The sequence below is a fragment of the Aplysia californica genome, unplaced genomic scaffold (assembly GCF_000002075.1).
Source record: "Aplysia californica isolate F4 #8 unplaced genomic scaffold, AplCal3.0 scaffold00422, whole genome shotgun sequence".
NCBI classification, from domain to species: Eukaryota; Metazoa; Mollusca; class Gastropoda; order Aplysiida; family Aplysiidae; genus Aplysia; species Aplysia californica.
Window position 1 is genome coordinate 103,939 of NW_004797692.1, and position 859 is coordinate 104,797.

The window sequence follows — 859 nt, forward strand, 5'->3', positions numbered from 1 at the left end:
CCCAAACCTACTAATGTTACCAAACTTTAAAAATCCCACAGAAAAGTACCCGGAAATGACTGTTAATGCCCATCAGCTTAGATTTATAAAACACAGAAATGTGCTTCATCTCTCAAACTTGCGACCTCCTCCATCACTCAACTCTCGGGCCCGACAGTGAAGGAGTTTACTCAAAGGACTAAACGCAACACAACGTAATTTCAATTAACTCGAAACAATGTCACTTAAGTGAAGATGGGCATGCTTTACTGAAGGAACTGTGCATTGTAAATGACAAAAATGAAGTCGATAATATTTAAAATCAGCGGTGACTTGGATTGGAACACAAAGGGAAAGAACTCTCTCTACTTCTTGGCCTCCAGCCACACGTCATTTGCGCCACCCTGACAGCTCCAAGGCTCAAACCCGTTGATTCCACTGAGTGGCGTAGGCTTCTTCATCCATTCCACCACCTGTGGGCAAAGAAAAAAATAGTCATATTCCAGAATTGTTTTCAAAAGCGATAGCTTATTAGCGTGTTCTCCAATGACGTAGTAGTATACTTTTTTAGGTACGTTTTAATTGATTTGATTCTGGTTAACTATAACAGTCTCTTTGGACATGTGGGAAGGTTTCCAAGCTCTAACAGTACCTGGCGTTATGCACAATGTAACTTAAAGAGGAACAGGAAATAAAAGGAACCTGTGTGTATAGTGTATATGTGTGTGTGTTTGTTTGTGTGTGTGTGTGTGTGTGTGTGTGTGATGAAGACTGAAGAGAAAGAGAGAGAGAGAGAGAGAGATAGAAGGAGAGAAAGAGATAGAGAGAGAGAGAGAGCGAGTGTGTGTGTGTGTGTGTGTGTGTGTGTGTGTGTGAGAGA

At 41.4% G+C, this 859-nt stretch overlaps 1 protein-coding gene across 1 annotated transcript in view; it reads right to left on the reverse strand.

Annotated features, from left to right (window-relative positions):
* Positions 1 to 224: 224 nt before the first annotated feature.
* Positions 225 to 859, reverse strand: part of LOC101858049 (chitin deacetylase 8) — a 3,690-nt gene continuing 3,055 nt past the window's right edge. Inside the window, exon 4 of the mRNA XM_005104500.3 lies at positions 225 to 452. Within this exon, the coding sequence (XP_005104557.2) occupies positions 345 to 452 (108 nt within the window). The 3' untranslated portion in view covers positions 225 to 344. The remainder of the gene's footprint in view (positions 453 to 859) is intronic.